This window comes from Cheilinus undulatus, linkage group 7, assembly GCF_018320785.1.
Source record: "Cheilinus undulatus linkage group 7, ASM1832078v1, whole genome shotgun sequence".
In the NCBI taxonomy this organism is placed as follows: domain Eukaryota; kingdom Metazoa; phylum Chordata; class Actinopteri; order Labriformes; family Labridae; genus Cheilinus; species Cheilinus undulatus.
In genome coordinates this window covers 51,702,092-51,723,041 of record NC_054871.1, presented here as the reverse complement: position 1 = coordinate 51,723,041, position 20,950 = coordinate 51,702,092, and the positions used below count along the sequence as shown (strand labels likewise).

At 40.5% G+C, this 20,950-nt stretch overlaps 1 protein-coding gene across 1 annotated transcript in view; it reads left to right on the top strand.

The window, feature by feature from the left end:
• The window catches only part of exoc1 (exocyst complex component 1), a 31,364-nt gene extending 11,792 nt beyond the window's left edge, over positions 1-19,572 (top strand). The window contains 13 exon segments of the mRNA XM_041792080.1: positions 148-280; positions 418-527; positions 3,828-3,977; positions 6,928-7,036; positions 7,881-7,925; positions 8,271-8,434; positions 12,862-12,975; positions 13,216-13,295; positions 13,421-13,655; positions 15,199-15,394; positions 15,480-15,679; positions 16,291-16,485; positions 19,163-19,572. Coding sequence (XP_041648014.1) covers positions 148-280; positions 418-527; positions 3,828-3,977; positions 6,928-7,036; positions 7,881-7,925; positions 8,271-8,434; positions 12,862-12,975; positions 13,216-13,295; positions 13,421-13,655; positions 15,199-15,394; positions 15,480-15,679; positions 16,291-16,485; positions 19,163-19,315 — 1,884 coding nt within the window. The 3' untranslated portion in view covers positions 19,316-19,572.
• The last annotated feature ends 1,378 nt before the right edge of the window (positions 19,573-20,950 follow it).

Here is a 20,950-nt window from a genome sequence, read left to right as displayed (position 1 = left end):
ATTTTCAGCTGTGAGAGACTGCAACAAAATCCTGCTAACAGTAAGCGCTGAAAACGCTGGACGTTGGTTTATGAGTGCTGCCAACTGTGGGCACAAGCACTGAAGCTCTAACTGATGTTTGCTTTGACGGCTGTTTCCCTCATTCAGAACTACATGGATCTGTCAAAGGGACACATCAGAGCCCTGCAGGAGGGAGACCTGATGTCTCCTAAAGGAATCGAAGCATGCATCAACGCCTCTGAAGCGCTTCTGCAGTGCATGAACGTGGCTCTCAGACCGGGTCAGTTCACACATTTAACCACTGTTATATGTTTCTCACCGTGCTTACATTCAAGTTTTCTGCTGTGTGTAAATATGATTAATATTTATTTCTTCTTTAAGAGGACATTATGAATGATAAGTGTTTTATTCCTGCAGGCCATGAAAAGCTGATGGCTGTGACGCAGCAGCAGCTCCTGTTCGCAGAGCTTCGAGACACCTTCGCCCGCCGCCTTACAAACCACCTCAACAATGTGTTTGTCCACCAGGTAACATGCTCTCTGTTATTAGCTCAGAGCTGTAATCATTAAGAGTTAGACAAAGCTGTAATGAATCTTGGATATAAGAAAGTTTAACTCCTTGAATTAAATTACAGAAGCTGTGTTTGACCTCCATACTGCGCATCATTTTAACAGATGGGGATGTCTAAATGCTGTCATCACGTTTTAAAATCATTTCAGTTTTCCTTTTTAGTGATAGAAATCATGACCAAATTAATGATGGATGTTCATTAAACAGTCCATGCTAAAAGTTGATCTTTGTGTTTGTTGTTGGCAAATTAGAGGCTGTATATGTTTTTAACATTCATATTCAAATGGAGCTTCTCTCAGCTTTGACTCAGGAACACAAAACAAAGAGGAGGGAGCTCAGATTTATTTGCATATTTTAGAGTACAGCCTTCTGCTGTCCTCTTACTTTGCTTTCATGCCTCTTCTGTGTTAGGCAGCTGCAGTCTGTCCTGGTTTTTCCCCCTCACTCTCCCACCGTCACAGACTTCCTGTTTATATATGTCTCTCTTCCTGCTGTCTTTGTGTCGTTTCCTCCTCGTTGTGTCCCTCCTTTTCTTGACTCTGTCTGTGTTGCTGACTTTGAATCATCCCACTCTGCTCTCTGTCTCTGTGTCAGTTCAACCACTTCAGTCACTTCAAAATGACCATCCCTCAGTTCTATAGGTCCTCCTGTCTGTCACTTCCAGTGAGTACCCTCACAGCACCCCACGACCCCCCCCCCGCTAATGTTTGACCTCTCATACCAACTTGCATCTCAACTCCTCCAGAGTGCATGAGTAACTAACATCGTAACTTCTGATCTCCAAGCTGCAGAAGCACCACTCATCTTCCTCCATCAACCTTCTGCACTCAGCTCAGCTCAGGGCTGTTTGTGGGGGGAAACTTGGCTTTAATCTCACACCATTAAATCCAGTGCTTGTCTGCTCTGCGTGCATGTATCACAGCACCAACGTTAGATACTGAATAAGACAGAGAAAAGAGAAAAGACATTTATTCTCTTCTGTGTGTAGAATTTAGTTGAAACGTGTGGTTACGGTGAAAATATTCTTCTGATAATTTAATGAGGTCATGTATTCTGTCTGCAGATGTGTCTGAAGGTGAGGTAAATATTGTGTTTGTTTGTGTCATTTTACAAAGATAAAACTTTATGTTAGAAATGGTGATACTGAAGGCCTTTGCACACCAAATGTGTTATTTTTGGGGTGGTTTATCTGAATGGTATTAGTTTTTCTGAAAGCAATGTCAATTCTGTCAGTGATACTGTGGCATTTCTTTGTTTTGATCATAGTCAATTTTCCTAAAGTTAAAGATTGTTTCAAGCATGTAGTATTTTTTATTAACATAGCAAGTTAGCATTGGTTTTACTTAGTGGATTAATTCAATGAATTAATCTTCATCTGAAATTTCCTCCTGCATGCACAGATCACTGTTATTAGTCATGATAACTGAAGCTTTTAATTTAATTTACAATCATAAATGAAGATCTGCACAACAATCCACTGCAGGGTTCTGTGAGTTTATGTTATTCTGAAATGAAATATAATCAATAATCAAAGTGCTGCTTTGTGTGAAGCCACAGTACATAGGTCAGCAACTACATCTGTTTTTTCCTAAACAGGCACATTAGGGGCCGAACTTTCAAAATAACTAAAGACATTTTTAAATGGTCTAATTAACATGTTTATGTATATACATTTTTATTTTATTGCAAATGTATGCAATTTTTAGGCTCCAACAATATCAGTCGCTACATCGCAGCCAGCCGCGAGGGGGTGACTGACTACACTATATTGCCAAAAGTATTCACTCCCCCATCCAAATAATGTAAACCAGGTGTTCCAATCACTTCCATGTCCACAGGTGTATAAAATCAAGCACCTAGGCATGCAGACTGTTTCTACAAACATTTGTGAAAGAATGGCACGCTCTCAGGAGCTCAGTGAATTCCAGCGTGGTACTGTGATAGGATGCCACCTGTGCAACAAGTCCAGTGGTGAAATTTTCTCGCTCCTAAATATTCCACAGTCAACTGTCAGTGGTATTATAACAAAGTGGAAGCCATTGGGAACGACAGCAACTCAGCCACCAAGTGGTAGGTCATGTAAAATAACAGAGCGGGGTCAGCGGATGTTGAGGCCTATAGAGCGCAGAGGTGGCCAACTTTCTGCAGAATCAGTGGCTACAGACCTCCAAACTTCATGTGGCCTTCAGATTAGCTCAAGCACAGTGGTAGAGAGCTTCATGAAATGGGTTTTCATGGCCGAGCAGCTGCATCCAAGCCATACATCACCAAGTGCAATGCAAAGCGTCAGATGCAGTGGTGTAAAGCACGCCACCACTGGACTCTAGAGCAGTGGAGACACATTCTCTGGAGTGACGAATCGTGCTTCTCCATCTGGCAATCTGATGGTCGAGTCTGGGTTTGGCTGTTGCCAGGAGAACAGTACTTGTCTGACTGCATTGTGCCAAGTGTTAAGTTTGGTGGAGGGGGGATTATGGTGTGGGCTTGTTTTTCAGGAGCTGGGCTTGGCCCTCTAGTTCCAGTCAAAGGAACTCTGGATGCTTAAGCATACCAAGAGATTTTGGACAATTCCATGCTCCCAACTTTGTGGGAACAGTTTGGGGATGGCCCCTTCCTGTTCCAACATGACTGTGCACCAGTGCACAAAGCAAGGTCCATAAAGACATGGAGGAGAGAGTTTGGTGTGGATAAACTTGACTGGCCTGCACAGAGTCCCGACCTCAACCCCATAGAACACCCTTGGGATGAATTAGAGCGGAGACTGAGAGCCAGGCCTTCTGGTCCAACATCAGTGTGTGACCTCACAAATGTGCTTGTGGAAGAATGGTCAAACATTCCCATAAACACACTCCTGAACCTTGTGGAAAGCCTTCCCAGAAGAGTTGAAGCTGTTATAGCTGTAAAGGGTGGACTGCCGTCATATTAAACTCATAGATTAAGAATGGGATGTCACTTAAGTTCATATGCGAGTTAAGGCAGGTGAGAGAATACTTTTGGCAATATAGTGTATCTTCAGTTTATGTGAGAATAGTGTAAATTGCATGAAGACTTCTGTGGTATGATTCTTTAAACAATGTACACACTGGTAGGACATTTGTAAAATCACACTGCCCATGATTTGAATACACAGGTGTGTTAAAATTAGCTTCTGAATCATCCTTTATGCTGTGCCATTTATTTGCATCACCCTTGGTGTGTAAAGGCCTGAACTCTTATTGAATCTAATCCTAAATTTCTCATCTTGTTCTGTCTCCCAGGGCCACGATCAGAGCTCCACACTGTCCCAGCACACGGCTGAGCTGACCCTGCCCAAACACAATCCTCTTCACAGAGATCTGCTGCGCTACGCCAAGCTCATGGAGTGGTTGAAGAACACTCACAGGGAGAAGTACGAGGGCCTGTCCAGGGTCAGTCACCTTTAAGTGAAACAGGAAAATAACCTGCAGCCATTTCCACACAGTAATCCGAAACAGTCTGCACTAATGCTGGCTGATTAATAGTGTAAAAAATTCTTTAGGTTGTTTTGCATTGTTCCATGACAGCCTTCTCAAAACCAGAGTGGCTCTATATGACTGAGGTGTTTTTAAAATCTGTGTTTGCCTGTCTAGCATCTTTCGCTCACTCACTTTTCAAAGTAACCAGAATATGTGCTGTTGCTCCTGGTGCTACTTGCTCACATTAAAGTGAGAGCTATATTGGTGCAGGAGGTTAAGCACAGGCTGTGCTGTTATAGAACGGAGGGTGAACTTCATTTTCCACATGACAAAAATCTACAGCACAGTTCCTCAACAGTTACTTCATAAGGACCAAATTGTGTCAGGAAAGCCAAAAAATGTGCAAGTTTTATGCTTCCTCCACTACACAAATAAGTTGTAGTATATGTTGTTGCTTTTGTTACAATTATTTTGTTAACTGTGGTAAGTAGAAAGAGGTAGCATAGTAATTCTTCAATCAATCAATCAATCTTTGTTTGATTAGCGCCAGGTCAGAATCAGAATCCAAATCAGCTTTATTGGTCAAGTATGCGTACACAACAAGGAATTTGACTCGGTTAGCATTGCTTTCAGCACTGAATAAAAAACCAAATAAATCTAAAAATGTATTAGACATTTAAGTTTTAAGACATTTAAGTTTTAAAATATGCAAGCTCTTGTTGGGTATTTTTCTAGTATATACAGCATTGTTACTCAACCCTGCTCAACCAAAGAGCCAAATTGTTGAAAAATACATTTGCAAGAGCCACAATCTAAGTGGTGAAAAGTGTCAATTTAAATGAAATGTGAAATGTGGCAAAAATGGTCAAAAAGCGGCCAACACTGGGAGAAAGTGTCAAAAATGGGTGGGAAATGACCAAATAATGAGTTAAAAGTAGCAAAAATGTTGCAAATAAAAAGTAAAAAGTGACCAAAATGGGCAAAAATCAGAAAAAAAGGGTGGGAAAATGGGTGTAAAGTGGCATTTAATTGCAAAAGACGGCTTAAATGGGCCAGACGTGGCAAAAAAAATGCAAAAAGGAGGATAAAAGTGTCATAAAGGGGAGATAAGTGACAAAAAGAAAGGGCAAAAATGGGCCTAAAGCAGCAAACATTGGGAAGAAAGTGGCAAAAAGGGCGGAAAGTGGTAAAAAATGGGTGAAAAGTGGCAAAAAAAATGAGTTACAGGTGATAAAAATGGTCCAAAAGTGGCAAAAACTTAGAGAAAAATGAATGAAAAGTGACTTAAATGGCCAAAAAAATTCAATAAAGGTGCGAAAAAGTGGGCAAAAAGCATAGCAGAATAGGAAATTAGAGGCATTTAATTGCAAAAGCCAGCTTAAATGGGTGAAAAGTGGCCTAAAAGGTGAAGAAAAGGTGCAAAAGATTGCAAACAGCAGGATAAAAGTGTCAAAAATGGGCCAAAAGCAGTACAAATGAAAATTAAGTAGCATGAATTACAAATAAGGGCAGTGGAAATATGCAGAGGTTGACAATGAAAGCCTACTGTGTAAGTGTGGGAAACAAACTGATTCATGTTATTTGCAATGGATTTTTTTAAGGAAAATCTTTCCTTTTTAAGGTTTCATGGGGAAAAATATTTTAAATTAAGACATAAAAGAGCCACAAATCATCACAAATGAGCCACTCGTTGAGTATCACCGGTCTACAGGTAGTTGGTAAATGGACTTGACCTAGTATAGTCCTTTTCTAGTCGTCTGACTACTCACAGTGCTTTCACACTGAGCTCACACCTATCCATTCACCCCACATTCACACACTGATGGCAGTCACAAGTCTGTGCGACTGCAAGATCCTTGGTCAAGACATTTAAACCTAATTTACTGGTGGCATGTAAATGGATATGGATGCGTATGAATGGGATTAGCTAGTACTGATGGCCAATTCTCCATAGCACCCCTGCCATCAGTGTGTGAATGTGGAGTGAAAGGGTGTGAATGGGTAGGTGTGGCCTGTGGTGTAAAAGCGCTTCGAGTACTCAGATGACTTGAAAACTGCTATACCAGCTCAAGTGCATGCATCATTTACCGTTAATGCAGTATTTTTTGCAAGAATTTATAATCTAGCCAGGCCATACTTTCTTATAGGACTCGACAATTAATCACAAATTAGATTAAATCGCAATTTGGCATGCTGAAATTTTCAAATCGCAGACAGTGCAATATTTCTTTAACCTGAAAAGTGTCAAAAAAACAGTTCGATACAATCTTTTTTCTTTTTTAAGCTTTACACATAATTCAAACATTCAATTGTCTTTTTTCTTTTTTTTTTTGACAAAAATCCTACTTTTCTTGCTCATGTATAAATTTTCTTAATCAAAATGAGAAAAATATGAGAACCTCCTTTAATATCAATTTATATCAAATTGGCTATACGAGCCAAAATTGCAATAAGATATGTTTCTAAATTATTTTCACAGATCATTCAGCCCTACTTTCTTAGTCTCCATTTGAGTTTTACCTGTTGGTTGAAGGCTTGAAGGCACACTGAGGAAGCTGAAGCTAGCCTATTAGCTTCAGAGATAAATTAGTGCCACTTTTGTGAAGGAAAACCCTTTTTCTTTTGCTTTTATTTTGGATTCAGGAGGGACATGTCGCAAATAGGTACTGTGTTAAACAAAGGGATCAGCAGACTGACTGAGAGACCACAGGTTATAGAAAATAGACGTCTTTATTAAAAGGATTTACTTGATTAATCGTCCTGCACTACCCACTTACTGCTGACTTTGACTCTTAGGTAGAAATGGGATTAGTGCTATCTTGTCGTTTAGGTCAAATCAGGTAAAATGTAAAAATACTGCATGCTGCCTTTAATATTCCATTCTCACCCTTGGCATCTTACCAAATATCGTGATCTTTTTCAGACCTATGTCGACTACATGAGCAGATTGTATGAGCGAGAAATCAAAGACTTCTTTGAGGTCGCTAAGATAAAGATGGCGGGAACAACAAAGGAGGCCAAGGGAAAGTTTGGTAAGAGTGGTTATTAACAGAGCTGTTAGAGGCAGGATGCATGCCTGTCTTCTGTTCTTAGTGTCAGTATGGTGATAGGGGATTTTCACACTTATTTTAAGCCAGTGTTAATGTTTGTAAAAGTTTCTCACTCTGATCCTCAACTATGTTTGCTCATCCTGCCTGTTGTTTTACCTTTTGATGATGACTTTTCCTCTTTTGCACATGAACTTTATTGTTTTGTATTTAACTCTTTAGAATATTTAAACTTTAAACATGACTCTTGGTTTAGAAACCTCTGCTTTCTGCACTGTTAGCTTTTCCTGCTGAAAACAAACCAAATTTGTTTTCTGAAGGTTTGTCTGAGCATACCTCCAACACTGCAGTGCACGCTAGCATAACTGTGGCTCTGAAATGGGGCTGGGCAATATGCACTGTAATTTATATCTTGGTTTATATTTGCTGAATGGTGATACGTTACACATATCATCATAGGATTATAAACTTTGGAATGATTCTGTCAAAATTCAAATCATACTGAAACCTTTTTGATACCGCAGCAACAAAAACCAAAGCCGTAGACGCCCAAAAGTGAGCAATCTTTAATTTTCTTATCAACTAGACTGACTGACTGATGGTTAATGACCTTGCCAATGGGTGTAGCTGCATGTATCACCATTCAGCGGTATGATTTTTGGCCCATGAAGCCCAGCCCTAACTAGGAGCACACCCCAGACACTGCAGTGCACGTCAGCATAAATGTAGCTCTGTATGTCTAACATCTAGCCTCACCCCTGTCCTCATGCTGCATGTTTTAAGCCTAACTGTCTCTGTCTTTGATGCCTGCCTTTCTAACTGGCTGCAGCCACGCTTCCTCGGAAAGAGAGTGCACTCAAACAGGAAACAGAAAGTAAGTATGACAATTTGACAGAGCTCTTCCTCCGTCAATTACCCTCTCTGCTTTTTACCACTGTGCCTCACACAGCTGCACTAAAAGGAATCCCTGCAATCTCAATACATAACTCTTTACGTTTGACAACCATTACCTCGTCATGAAGCGTGCTGGTTGGTGCTGAATCTTCCCACAGCAGCTGAAGGCATCATCACATAATCTGTTAAAAAAGCTAACTGTTTAAATGGACATTATTTTGATGATTCTGTACCTAATTTTTTGTAATGATGTTGCACAACCCTGCACGTAGTCTCTGTCTTTCTGTAAACCTGTGAGTCTGAATCCTGCTGTATTTGTCGTCAGGCCTTCACGGCAGTTCTGGGAAGCTCACAGGCTCCACCTCGAGTCTGAATAAGCTGACTGTGCAGGGCTCAAACAGCCGGCGCTCCCAGTCCTCCTCTCTGCTCGACATGGGCAACATGTCCGCCTCCGACCTGGACGTGGCCGACAGAACGAAGTTTGACAAGGTGACACAGGCAGAAATTTAATCCAGATATAAGATGTGGATGTTAAGGTACAAGATTGTCTTTATTATCCCTGTGAAGAGTATGACCCAATAGAAATTGAAATACAACAAATAAAAAATTGTAAGAATTAACAGACACACAATTGGTCATTTAAAAAGCCAGGGACGACAAGATCTTTAGTGTCTTTATCCTGCATGCCGACAGCTGAATTTGCAGCTGAGACTTAACCTAAGAAAACAAAGGATGACTGCAGTAAACCAGATCTGACTGGATGTTCTTTAAGGTCCTAAAGCCTGGCACACACTCAAAGTTTTCTAAAATATTAACCATTTTTTTAATGCAAGAGACGCCACACATGGCTACAAATAATGAAAGATTTACCAGGTTTGTTCTTGCAGTGTGTGGTGTGCAATGAGATGACAAACACCACACACCAGCAGATTCATTCACCAACAATCAGAGTCTCTACTCTTAAAACCTGAAACCTTGTATGGTCAAACCTGATATAAGAACAAATAGGTAAATGTGGCTAGCTGTTGGTACCTACTACATCCATTGTGGTAGCAATTTGGGGTAAGCCTTCTCTCTTGTCAGTTTAACTGTGGATTGATCGACCAGATGCTGTAGAAACAAATCAACAAGATAATCTTCATCTGTGACGTCCATCTGGTTTTATGCTTCACTTTTGCTATCATCACCATGGCTGTGTTTGATGTGCTTCCTCCTCCCATGAGCCTGATTGGATTAGGGTTTCTACTTTTTTGGGCTTTTGCCTTTAATGGATAGGACAGACAAAGAGAGACAGGAAGTGTGGGGAAAGAGAATGTGGCAAACATGTGCCGAGACTGTGAACTGAACCTGCGACCAGCGTGTTGAGGATTATAGCCTCAGCATTTAGCACCTGCTGTACCAACTTAGCTAATCCGGCGTCAGACAGCAAGATTTCTGATAGTAAATATCAAACATGTTAGATATTTACAATGTTGTTTCAGAGAAGCTCAAATCGTCTTCTGAGCAGATCTGGGAGGGACACATCACACCTAAGAAAATCTGTTGAGATAATCCTTGGACCCAGTTCAAACCAAAGATTGGCGATGAGGTGAGCTGAAACTCTCAGCTGCTTGTGAGGAGCTGCTCTGCAACATTCTTAAAGCCGATCAGTTCACACCGCTGAATTTTTATTTATTTGGTGATATATTTACCTCCGCCAAGGAGGTTATGTGATCGGCAGGGTTTGTTTGTTAGTTTGTTTGTCAGCAACATAACTCAAAAAGTTATGAACAGATTTTGATGGAATTTTCAGGAAATGTCAGCAATCGCATAAGGAAGAACTGATTAGATTTTGGAAGTGGTCTGGGTCCAGGAATTTTTGAAAGGGTTCTTTACTATTGGGAGATGGGGCTAATGGCGGAGGTCTGCGCTCTCCGAGTGCTTTTCTAGTTCTGCAAAATAAATCTGCTCTTTGAGAGGGAAAGTACTGCCCATTCATTGTTTTTGATGTGTTTTAATCCTCATGATAATGTGTAACATTTATAGTATATACAGGTGCATGACAGTGAATCATCACTAAATCCCAGCGTCAGCGTCGTAGGGTGACAGATTCATGGCCTGTTTAAAACAAAATTGCTTGCTAGTCTTGTTATAACAAGGATATCTTCTGAGAACAATTATTTAAATTTGTTTATCCGGGAAAGTAGTGTTGTGCTCAAGACCACAGTATCCAAGACCAAGACAAGACCAGGACTTTAGGTCATCAAGACCAAGTTTAGCCCGAGACAAGACCAAGACCATAAAAATCCATTTTAAAAAACCCTGACATGGTTTAACAGTAAAACAGCACTTTCTGTTTACTTTTAGTTTTCTTTTAAATAAATTTTGACAAATAAAAACAAGGTGTTTGCAACTCTTCCAAAGACAACATGCAAAAATCTCAAATTTTACAAATTTGTTCAACTAACTTGTAAAAAATAAATCATTGTATGGATTTAAAAGCCACTGACAAGTCCGGAATTGTTTTTAATATTTAAAAATGAGATGTTTATCTAGATGTGTCAGGTGAATGAGGCCTAAACTAAGTGTGCAGAGGTATTTCTGACTAGAGTTTTTGCAGGTTTAGCTATTTGTTGTTTTAGCGAGTGCTTCTCCTTATTATCACATTAATGAAGTCGAAGAATAGCAGATCAGTGCTGGTCTCGACCAGTCATGATGGAAAATCCCGAGTCCGGCCAGTCCGAGTAAAAATGCTCTTGAGTCTGAGACAAGACCAAGACATTCAAAATGTGGTCTGGAGACCAAGACCACTCTCGAGTACTACAACACTACAGGAAACCTTCACTGACATCAAGAATCTCATTGACAAGAGGGTTCTGGCCATGATGGCCAGTAGCACAGAAGTAATTTCCCACGGGAAAATTTTGCTCTTACGGCCCCGAATTTCTCATGGATAAGCTCATGTAGCACTGCAGGTCCTGCTTACATGCACAGCTGGAAGAGACAAAGAGGGTTTATGGTCTGAAGAAAAAGACCCATGTAGTCATTTCCGAAATTTACCACATAAATATAAATATTCTACTTTGAGCCAGTAATCATTGGCATTTCAAGCCTTTCAAAACAAGATTTCCATTCCACATTTATCTGTTTAAAACATCCTGCAACCTGCTGACTGTGACAGGAAACGTCATCATCGAGCTGCAACCGTTATCAGCCATGTTCCAAAACAAACTTGTCATGTTGAACATCTTTGGTCTTGTTTTAGAGTGACCCAGTAATCTGGCCTTTGCAGACTTTGGTTGGAAAGGGTGGAATCAGGCTGAATATACGCTTGTACACTGCCTGGCCAAAAAAAAATTTCCCCACCAAAAAAAGGTCACACGCTAATATTTCGTTGGACTGCCTTTAGCTTTGATTACAGCACGCATTTGGTGTGGCATTGTTTCAGTAAGCTTCTGCAATGTCACAAGAATTATTTCCATCCAGTGTTGCATTAATTTTAATATTGATGATGGGAGAGTCTGACCACTGCGCAAAGCTTTCTCCAGCACATCCCAAAGATTCTCAATGGGGTTAAGGTCTGGACTCTGTGGTGGCCAATCCATGTGTGGAAATGATGTCTCATGCTCCCTGAACCACTCTTTCACAATTTGAGCCTGATGAATCCTGGCGTTGTCATCTTGGAATATGCCCATGTCTGACCAACTGCAGCAACCCCTGATCATAGCACTGCCCCCACAGGCTTGTACAGTAGGCACTAGGCATGATGGGTGCATTACTTCACCTGCCCCTCTTCTTACCCTGATGCGCCCATCACTCTGGAACAGGGTCAGTCTGGACTCATCAGACCACATGACCTTCTTCCATTCCTCCAGAGTCCAATCTTTATGCTCCCTAGCAAACTGAAGCCTTTTTTTTCTGGTTAGCCTTACTGATTAGTGGTTTTCTTAAGGCTACACATTTGTTCAGTCCCAGTCCCTTGAGTTCCCTTCGCATTGTGCGTGTGGAAATGCTCTTTCTTTCACTATTAAACATTCCCCTGAGTTCTACTGTTGTTTTTCTTTGATTCGATTTGGCCAAATGTTTAAGTGATTGCCGATCACGATCATTCAGGATTGTTTTCCGACCACATTTCTTCCTGGAAGACGATGGTTCCCCACTGTCCTTCCAGTTCTTAATAATGCGTTGGACATTTCTTAACCCAATTTTAGTAGTTTCTGCAATCTCCTTAGATGTTTTCTCTGCTTGCCAGTGATTTGACCGTTCTTAAACAGACTAACATCTTTTTCACGTCCACAGGATGTGTCTTTCGACATGGTTGTTTCAGAAATGAGAAGTTACTCATTGCATCAGCTGGGGTTAAATAACTTGTTGCCAGCTGAAAGATAATCGCCCATGCAGTAATTATCCAATAGGAGGCTGGTACTGCAACTTTTTTTTTGGCCAGGCAGTGTATAATGTACCAGGCTTAACTTTGGACTTTTGTGTCCAGTCATTTAGAGTCAAACCTATTTTTCCACACACTATAACTATATCCTGCAGTCAATAGCAGTTTGGTATAGTTTATAAAAATCATACAAAAAAATGAAGCCATTAAAAAAGGTAGGCAGACTCCTCACTGTCTAAAGGTCACACACACATCAACAATGTCTTGCTCTCATTGGTGAAAGCTTTGGGCTGGAAATACGACTGACTGCTAGTGTTCTTGAAATATTTGGTGTTTTTTGTTAACAGTGATTATTAAGATAAAAGAGAATGTATTATTTTAAGATTATAGATTAAGAAAATGTTAATAACCATCCCTATTGAGTGGAGTAAAGTGTATAATTGTTTTTAATAGGAACTTGCTGTAAGCCTTGGCCAAGATAATGTCATTTTCTGGCTGAATTTATGTATTTTTCTTTGCATCAACTGATCAAACATTATTTTCTTTGCAGATATTTGAGCAGGTCCTCAGTGAGTTGGAGCCGCTGTGTCTTGCAGAACAAGACTTCATCAGCAAGTTCTTCAAACTACAGCAGCACCCGATGGTTATGCCACCTCTCGCTCAGGTAAACCTGCGATCAGGTACAGGAAACAGCATCAGAAGAGTAGTTTAGGCCATCTCATTCTCCCTTATGCTAGCGTGTTTACTTGTGTAGTGATGTCTAAAATAAGAAAATGTAGCTTGATTTAAAGTGTGATTTACTGAAGCAATAACAGACACTCTGACGTTTTTAGTGGCTGCATCATTCAGACGTACGTCAACAGACGTTTGTTTTTGTCATGTTTTATGTCTCCTCTCTTGTCAGCCTGAAACTGAAGAATTAGATGGAGGCACGCCGTCAAGAGTTGCCCCGCAGGCGGAGCACAGACACTCTATGTCATCAGAGTGAGTGTCACATCATCAGCTGCCACTTCTGCTGCTGATATAACCCGTCTTCACTGCCCAAAATCATTCTTCATATCATGTCATCACTGTTATTTTCTGTCTCTTTTGCTCCCGTGTGACTTTAGAAAAGACCTGGTGCGTTTGATGATGAATAAGATCTTTCAGAGCATCGAGACTGAACTCAACAGCCTTATCGCTCTGGGGGACAAGATCGACAGCTTCAACTCTCTGTACATGCTGGTGAAGATGAGTCACCACGTGTGGACAGAGTGATGGACGGTCTACACCAGCGTTACTCGACCCTGCTCAGCCATGGGAAATGTGCTGGTCACCGTCAAGAGAAACTTTGACAAATGCATTGTGAGTACAGAGAAGTCCTGTAAGCAGAAAATTATCCCTGTTTGAACTCATGGAGCAGTATCAGAGCAGATCAGGGCCTTTATTTATTGGCTGTATTTGGCTAGAATGAGCTCCATCATATCCTTTTTTACCTTGGCTGTCACACAGTTTCATTAAATCATAAAGTTTTAATACCTACTAGCTAAAGCTGTTGTCAGCAGCTTACATGTATAAACTCTTGGAAATTGAGAGAGATTTTAGGCGGCCTGTACTAGAAACTGGCATTTTTTTCTGTAGTCCTACGGGTCACCAGATTTCTGCGAGATTCCACCCTGACAGAAATAGATTTCTCTAATAACCATGTGATTTGGACTCAAGAACGTTAACAGGAGCTAGAATCAGGACAATGATAGACCAGATTTACATGCATAAACTTAGTTTAGGTTACTTTAGGAAAGGTTAGATCAGGTTACGGTTGGGTTGGGTTTGTGTGGTTTGGGGTCCGGGTCAGGCTGATTTGGTTTACTATGGTTTGATTTGGGGTTTTCTGTGTTGGGCTGGTTTGGTTTGGTTTAGTAAAGTTTAGAGTAGTTTTTAGTATTGTGTTGGTTTGGTTTAGTTTGTGTTGGGTTGGGTTTGTGTGGTTTGGGGTTGGGTTGGTTTGGTTTACTATGGTTTGTGTTGGCTTTGTTGAGTTGGTCCGTGTTTAGCTGGTTTGTTGTACTTTGGTTTGATTAGTTTGTTTGGGTTGGCTTGTGTCGAGCGGTTGTTGTTTTTTTTTGTTTAGCCTAGTTAACATCAGTCTAATTTGTTTGCTTATGTATTAGAGAGAAATTAAACAAAGGTGAATAAAAATAAATTACATGAACAGGTGAGATTCAAACCCACTCTGGGCTTGTCTCAAACATCACCTAAATAGATCAACAAAAATAGACTTTAACAAACAAATATCTTTATCAGTTTAAATCTTCACCTGGTTAAAAATGAAAGCAAAGATTGAAAAAAAGAAAAACCAGCATATACTTTACGACATAGCAATCAGAAGAAAGTCTGAACTATATGAACATTTCTGACTAAAGAGTTTCACTTTATATCCAGACAAAGACTAAAAGTTTGTGAGTTAGTCCTGATTTCACTATCAAACTCCACATTATTGTCCTGAGTCTTGGCCTCCAGGTGTGTGATACATTGGTATGTGAAGGTTATTTTTCTCTTTTCTGTAGTTACAAAATCACTTCCCCTCGCTACTGCACAACTGCTGTAATGCACGTGTGCGTTTATGTGTGTGAGAAGAGTGAGGAAATGTGAGCTACAGCACAAATGATCCAACATTTCTCATTTTGAGGAGACATGTCCCACCAGTTTGTCTGCAGTCAACCGGGCAGAGCCCCTGGGGAGCAGCAGAGGAAGTTAAAGAGAAGGGCTAGATTTAAATTTTTCTCAGTTTTCCACAAATATGACTGACCCATAAAATCGGTTTTCTCTCCAGACCTAAAGTCATGTCACCTGTGTTGTACATGAATGTTAAGCAGTAAATTTTATGCCGTTTGTTTCTGTCTAACAGTCAGGTCAGATCCGACAGATGGAGGAAGTGAAGATTTCTAAGAAAAGCAAAGTTGGTATCCTGCCTTTTGTCACCAACTTTGAAGAGTTTGCTGAACTCGCTGAAACTCGAGTGGTTTAAGGCGCTACCCATGTATGCGGGCGGCCCCGGTTCGAAAAAGCTTATGTCAAACTCATCAGAGCTGTCTTTATGAACGGTGAGACTGCTGGTGGACCAAATGTTTGTGTCTTATTTCATGTGCTGCCGGGGGACAAAACTCTGAATGTTGTCTGTGGTTACAGTGGAGAAAGTTGCCAGCGAGAGTCAGAAGACACCGAGGGATGTTGTGATGATGGAGAACTTCCACCACATCTATTCCACTCTGTTCCGTCTGAAGATCTCCTGCCTGGATGCAGAAAGACGAGAGGCCAAACACAAATACACGGAGCACCTGCAGTCCTACGTCATCAACTCTCTGGGACAGCCTCTAGAAAAACTCAATGTAAGTCAGGCCTATGTATGCCAAGTCCACATGAAGGTGGGTATCTATGAAAAGGGAGGTTTTCTCACTCTGTGAGAGCATTTTCAGTGAAATGCCATTTTGCATTTGTATGCTTGGCTTAAATTTATTTTATGTTACCTACATTCATATTGATGTTCTCTGCTGACTCGAGAAACTAAAGGTAGCTGTAACCTTCGTTCTCATGAATACATTTTACATGAAATTCCTCAAACTCTTCTGTCTTTGGTAAAAGAGATTTTAATGTTTATACTCTGTCATCATTGTCTGAGCATTCAGGCTACCTCATCCTAAAGCGTTGTATTACTATAGGAGATTCTAAAACCAGAATTAAGGGTATTTTGACCAGAGTATGTACTTGTTTTACTGCTGAACGCTGCTGATTCACTGACTGATCTAACCTTTATTTGTTATGGTCTGCGGTTTGTCAGATGTTTGACACTTTGTCCTTTTGTTATGGCCAGGACTCTACTGTAAAAGAGATTTTTGTGTCTCAGTGGGAATACTCTTGATTCAACAAAGGTTAAATAAATAAAATAGATAAACCCTTCTTCAGCACCTGACCGCTTTAACCTGTTTCCTCTCCTCTGCAGCATTTCTTTGAGGGAGTGGAGGCTCGTGTAGCTCAGGGTGTTCGTGAGGAGGAGGTGAGCTACCAGCTGGCCTTTAACAAACAGGAGCTGCGAAAGGTCATCAAAGAATATCCTGGGAAAGAGGTGAAGAAGGGACTGGACAACCTGTACAAGAAGGTGGATAAACACCTGTGTGAAGAGGAAAGTCTCCTACAGGTAAGAGAGAATTACAGAGCAGCAGTGACGTTGCATAACCTTTGTACTGTCTAAGGCCAGAGATGACTGGCTGTTTAACCTTGGGTTTGTGGTTGCCCATAGATGTGTCACACATGAGTGTATTTGTAAATGTGTTTGACTGCAGGTGGCGTGCCATACCTAAAGATACCTTAAATTTAAATCTCCTATACTGAAGATGCAGTAGTTAAACATTCAATAGTACAAATGTGCCCTCATTTTAAACATGAGAGACTATTTGCTGAAGATGTTTTAATGTCTTCATCAGAGTCAAAACATTTGTCTCTGATAAAGACTCTGCACTTTTAAACTTTAATTCTCTGCACCTGATTAAACTCAGAACTCAGGCCGTAGGCGGCCATCTGATGTGTGGGATGTGAACTACAAAGATGGGAACACTCAAGGAAGTTACTATGATTTCAAGACTGAGATAACAACTCAATTAATACTTTCATTTATAATCAATAGTGTCATCAGATCAGCTCAGACAGATGACTGGAGAACAGAAAGCACTGTCAGCGTTTTGCTTCTACAACATTTTCCTCTGTGCACAAACTTAAAGGTCACATATTATGCAAAATACACCTTTCAGGCTTTTCTCACAAAAATATGTGTCCCTGGACTGTCCCCCAAGAATCAGACCCCCCACCCCCCTTAGATTTCCCCCTCATGATGTCATTTGGCTTAAAAAAAAAAAGGTAGCCTAAATTGACAAAAAGTGGCAAAAAAGGTGAGAACCCCACATGGAAGAAAGTTCTGCCCTCTTCTCCTGATCTTCCTCTCAGCTGGGGATCAGGAGAGCCACATCCATTAAGCTACATCCATTTTCTGAGAGGGGTGTGGTCAGGGGCGGAGTCAGACTGCTCATTAACATTTAAAGCCACAGACACAAAAACAGCTCGTTCTGAGCAGGGCTGAAATAGAGGGGTTTAAGACATGCAAATATCCAATACTGGAGTGTTTTTTCAGCAACAAACTTCACAGGCATGTTTTGGGGACCTCTGAGACCATATAAACATGTCTTAAAGGGGTCAAATATGTGACTTTTAACAGTCCTGAGGTTACAGTTTAGCTAGTGACGACCATGGTATGTTGTGACCTACAGTCGTCCCAACAGCTGCTGAAGCTCAAAAGATGTCTCTGTGTTTAATTCTTCATTAGTATGTCAATATATAGTTGTCAGATATGTATGAAAAAATGTAATTAACTGAATGAGCACTCATCTAAAGTCACAGTTTCTATTTAGTTAGGTTTCTATGCGACCTGTGTTACGGGCTAGTCAGAAACTAAAGCCCTAACATCTGATGTATTAAAGGAAAAAGGAAAGAAAACAGGACTGGTTTTCAGTATGGAAACACAAGCTGGGTAAAGTGGTAATTGCTCTGCACATGCAGCTGATGTCAGCGTGGACGCTTTGCAGCACGGCGGCTGATTCTGTCACTTTGACTTCCTGTCCTTTCTTTAAGTTCAGTTTTAGTTCGTTTGGGTAACAACTCAAAAACAATGACTAGTTTCATTCAAGTCCGTGGGAATTGGTTTGCTGTAGAGTCCGAGTTGGCGTCTTCTTCTCTCAGTAGCAGCGTTCCCCACCACCTGAGTCCTGTGATGTCATTTAAAGGTGACAAATTCACAGCTTCGCACACACTGCTGTCATGGTGCACTGAAGACTGTTGGACATCCAACACAGCTTAACCCAATGTTTATTTCCCACATGAAAACCAGTACGAAACAATTTACAAAGAGAAAGGAAAGGAAAGGAAGAAGGACTCCATCTATCACGCTTTTTCCTGACAACTGTAAAATCAGAATTAATCAGTCTTGTTTGACAGAAATGTGCGATGAAATTAACACGATGAAAATATTTATTAAAATAATACTTCAAATATTTTAAAAATACTAAATACTATCTTATTCTGCTGTGTTTATTAAAACAAACCAGGAATAAAACATAAAATAGAGTTAGTTTAAGACTCTTTCACCATTGCTTTCAATATAAAAGCCAGATTAAAGGTTAATCCCATTTCTACCCCTTACTCCTTATCTTAGCTCTTCTTCTTGGTTTTGCACATTCACGTCAGATGAAGGGGTGTCCCAGTTCTCTTTCAAATCCAGGGCTAGGGCTACATAGCTCTTCAAATGAAGATTTTTCAGGACCATACAGGAAACCAAGGGGTATGATGAATTTCCCACCATGCACTGCATTCACTTGTGAAATGGCACAACAGACAATAAAGGAGGTGCATAAATGTGAATATTTTCAGCATTTATGATTGATTATAGGAAACATACCAGTTGTGTTTTCTCACAACTACTGCAATGGGAGTTTTAGTATTTTCAGTATGTACACGTGTAAATCAGGGCTATTAACTGTATAAATATATGGAGATCAACAGGGAGCTCCATAGTATGAAAGATATGATCGAAGCTTTATTGTCCCCTCTGATGATGCAGCTGTTTATCAGCAGTGTGTGATGATGAGCAGCAATCAGGTGGCATCTCATTTCTGAAGGTTTTCATATTAAAGCTAGAAATTTCCACTTCAGAAGGACGAGCCACAAGGAAAAGAGGGATTTATTGTATTTTAACCTGTAGATGTTCAGCGATGTAATGGTCCTCACCTCCTTTTTAAACAGTCCTGCTGCCTGCTTGTCTCTACCAGGTGGTGTGGCACTCCATGCAGGACGAGTTCATCCGCCAGTACAAGCACTTTGAAGACCTGATCGGCAGATGCTACCCCGGATCAGGAATCACCATGGAGTTCACCATCCAGGACATGTTGGAGTATTTCTCCAGCATCGCTCAGTCTCATTAGTCTCACTGCTCTGCACTTTGAATCTCTGCTGCCTCACACTGGCAGAAAATACACTAACTACGCTCTCATGCACTCCCCTGGAAAATCTGGACAGTTAACATTTCCTCTTTGTGTGTTTTTAAGAAAGTGATGCAGATTTACCTGCATCATGTTTGTGCCTGCCCCCTAAGATTCAACTCTCTGCTCTGAATTTTGATTTATTATATTTTTATTTCTTCATGCTATTTGTACATAATAAATCCACAGTTGCTGACCCACTCAAAGCTCAGTCAAATCTTTTCTTTTTCTTTTTTACACATTTGAATTTTAATCTTTATTCTGGGCCTGGAGGTGTAAGAGTTATCTTGTGGGATGACGTTTATCAGATTGTACTTAATCTAGAAATCAGGTTGTTTAAAAGACAGGAAGGATTATGTAATCAGCCAAGGTAAGGTAACTGAATCATGGTTGTTGTAAAATCAAACTTTGGAGTAGGCCTACTCACATTTCTGTAAATGAGGAGCTTTTTATGTATTTCTACTTAGAGTATGTTTTAAAATCGTCAATTTTACTTTTACTTAAGTATATTTTGGAATTTGCCAATATGTCTTGTTTCTTCAAACTTTAATCATCCAATCCACCAAACACCAAACAAGAGTCAATGGCAGAATAAGATGTTTGGCATTGGCAGAGAGGTTTGGCAAAATTTTCATGGGTGCAACCCACATACTCAGCTCTGCTGCTCATCCCACAAATGCATGTTCCTTACAAATGTGGCATCATTTAAAAGGGAAATAAACCAGCTTAAGATTTATTTCCAAGAAGCATTGTTACAATAAAGTAAATAATCTACTGAACACACATTTCCTTACTTTTGTGCTAAGTTTAGAAACCCCGCACAGAAAGGACCAGGAAGCAAACCAGGGACCTTCTGGCTGTGAGGCAACAGCACTAACCCCTGTGCCTCTGGCAGCTCCAGTCTAAATCCACCTTAAAACCAGTCCATATTTTTAGACCATACATCTTAATGTTTCTACTGAAATCACAACCAGGATGGCAAGTATGATAACTGTCACCATTTATTAAACCATCAGCACAATCAACAGTGAGTCAGGCTCGCTGCACATTCTCAAAATCTGTGACAACATTCAAGACCTTTTTATGGCTCAAAGACATTTTAACAGAACTTTAGCACCGCAGAGCAAATGGCACTCATCATACAAAAAATATGTTCTTAATGCCAAAGGAAGACAAGACAATGGGTCTGAAGTGGCAGAAAATGATTAGAATAATATCCTTAGTGCACTGGGCAAGAAGTGCATGCTTTACTTACCAACTTAAATCAACATATGACTCATTAGTTGTCTGCACACAAACAAAAGGCTGTCTCTGTGGTGGGGAGACTGTTTCAAACATCTCTAGAGTTTTCTTTAAACAGGCACAGAATATATTTGTCCAAAAGAAGGGGACAGTTTAAACTTTAGATATTAAAATGTCCAGGCAACTGGGCATATATCATGTTGAGGAAGTCACTTTGAGTAGACGCCGTTATGTCAATGAGAAACTTTTACAGTCCAGTAGGCGGCGGTAATGCAACACTCTGAATCCCAACCGCCATCGCACTGAAAAGAAGAAGAAGAAGAAGAACCTTCCTCA